The sequence below is a fragment of the Rhagoletis pomonella genome, unplaced genomic scaffold (assembly GCF_013731165.1).
Source record: "Rhagoletis pomonella isolate Grant_MI unplaced genomic scaffold, Rhpom_1.0 Rhpom_scaffold_00035, whole genome shotgun sequence".
Taxonomy (NCBI): Eukaryota; Metazoa; Arthropoda; class Insecta; order Diptera; family Tephritidae; genus Rhagoletis; species Rhagoletis pomonella.
In genome coordinates this window covers 190,847-191,894 of record NW_023458589.1, presented here as the reverse complement: position 1 = coordinate 191,894, position 1,048 = coordinate 190,847, and the positions used below count along the sequence as shown (strand labels likewise).

The following is a 1,048-nucleotide window of genomic DNA, read 5'->3' as shown; positions in this document are numbered from 1 at the left end:
CGCATTTATTTTCTTTTTTTTTGTTTTAGGGCTAAACAATTCGTTAATTTATATACACTACAGCGATTGCTAAGGACGAAAAACCTATACCCCTACCATCTGTACAGCCGGGTGGCCGGAGATCTCTACAGTGGCGTTCAGACTTGTTGGGGAAGTATCCTTAAATAATGACATTGTGAAAATACATGGTGCAGACGATGCTTTCTTCTGATTCCAGGTTCTTACTCTACTGGACGCGCTGAGCCAGACAATGGATCGCAAACCAGCAATCACGGGTATCCAGCGCTCCCATAACAGCACACCCTCTCAGCCACTGTTAGCTCCCGCGTGGGCAGCTGCGAGGGTGGAAAGATGTGGAGCGCCAACTTTGTTTTGCAAGGCGCCCAGCGTAGGCTACACCCACGCCCTGAGATAAATTCATCTCTCTTACCGCGAGCTAGACCGGGCATTCTCATTCGCTTTACATTCGGTTACTGTTTCAAATTTTTCACATGGCACGTGCCGAGTGATTTCCCTTGAAGGTTTTCGACTTCGAACATATTGTTCCCAATTGGCTTAACAATGCGACATTTGATATATTTGGGGCAAAATTTTGCGTTAATATTGTTTTTGAAGTCGCTCAAGACGTGATTCTTTCTAAATACTTCTTGGCCCGGGCGAAAGTTGATCATTCGTTTCCGCCTATCATAAATTGGCTTTAATCCTTTCACGTATAATTTGCATATAATCTTCGCGGTTAACGATCGCTAATTCGCCCTCGCTTAAAGATATTAATTTTCGTGCTAGTTTATAATCGCTACCGGCCGTGAACATTTCCTGACCGAACAGGGCGAAGTATGGGGTGTTAAGCTGATCGTCACGTGAGTTGGTCAGTGTGCCTGTCTTGAGTAATGCAATTGGCAAGTGTAAACTGAACTGTGCCTTTGAACGTTTGGTGTTGAACTCCCGCTGAGTTCATTATGACTTATGTGGGTCATGATGGCATTGACATCGTGTGCGGTCGATATTTGTAAATGCATTAGAGTGGTGTATTTACTGTAATACTACA

The 1,048-nt window shown here is 44.3% G+C and overlaps 1 protein-coding gene across 1 annotated transcript; it reads right to left on the bottom strand.

The window, feature by feature from the left end:
- Window positions 1-226: 226 nt before the first annotated feature.
- On the bottom strand, window positions 227-844 carry LOC118749718 (uncharacterized protein K02A2.6-like; the record flags this gene model as incomplete). Its single annotated transcript, XM_036484502.1, is given in 1 exon segment — window positions 227-844. A coding segment is annotated over 1 exon segment (160 nt), but the record flags the coding sequence as incomplete, so codon positions are not given.
- Window positions 845-1,048: the final 204 nt, after the last annotated feature.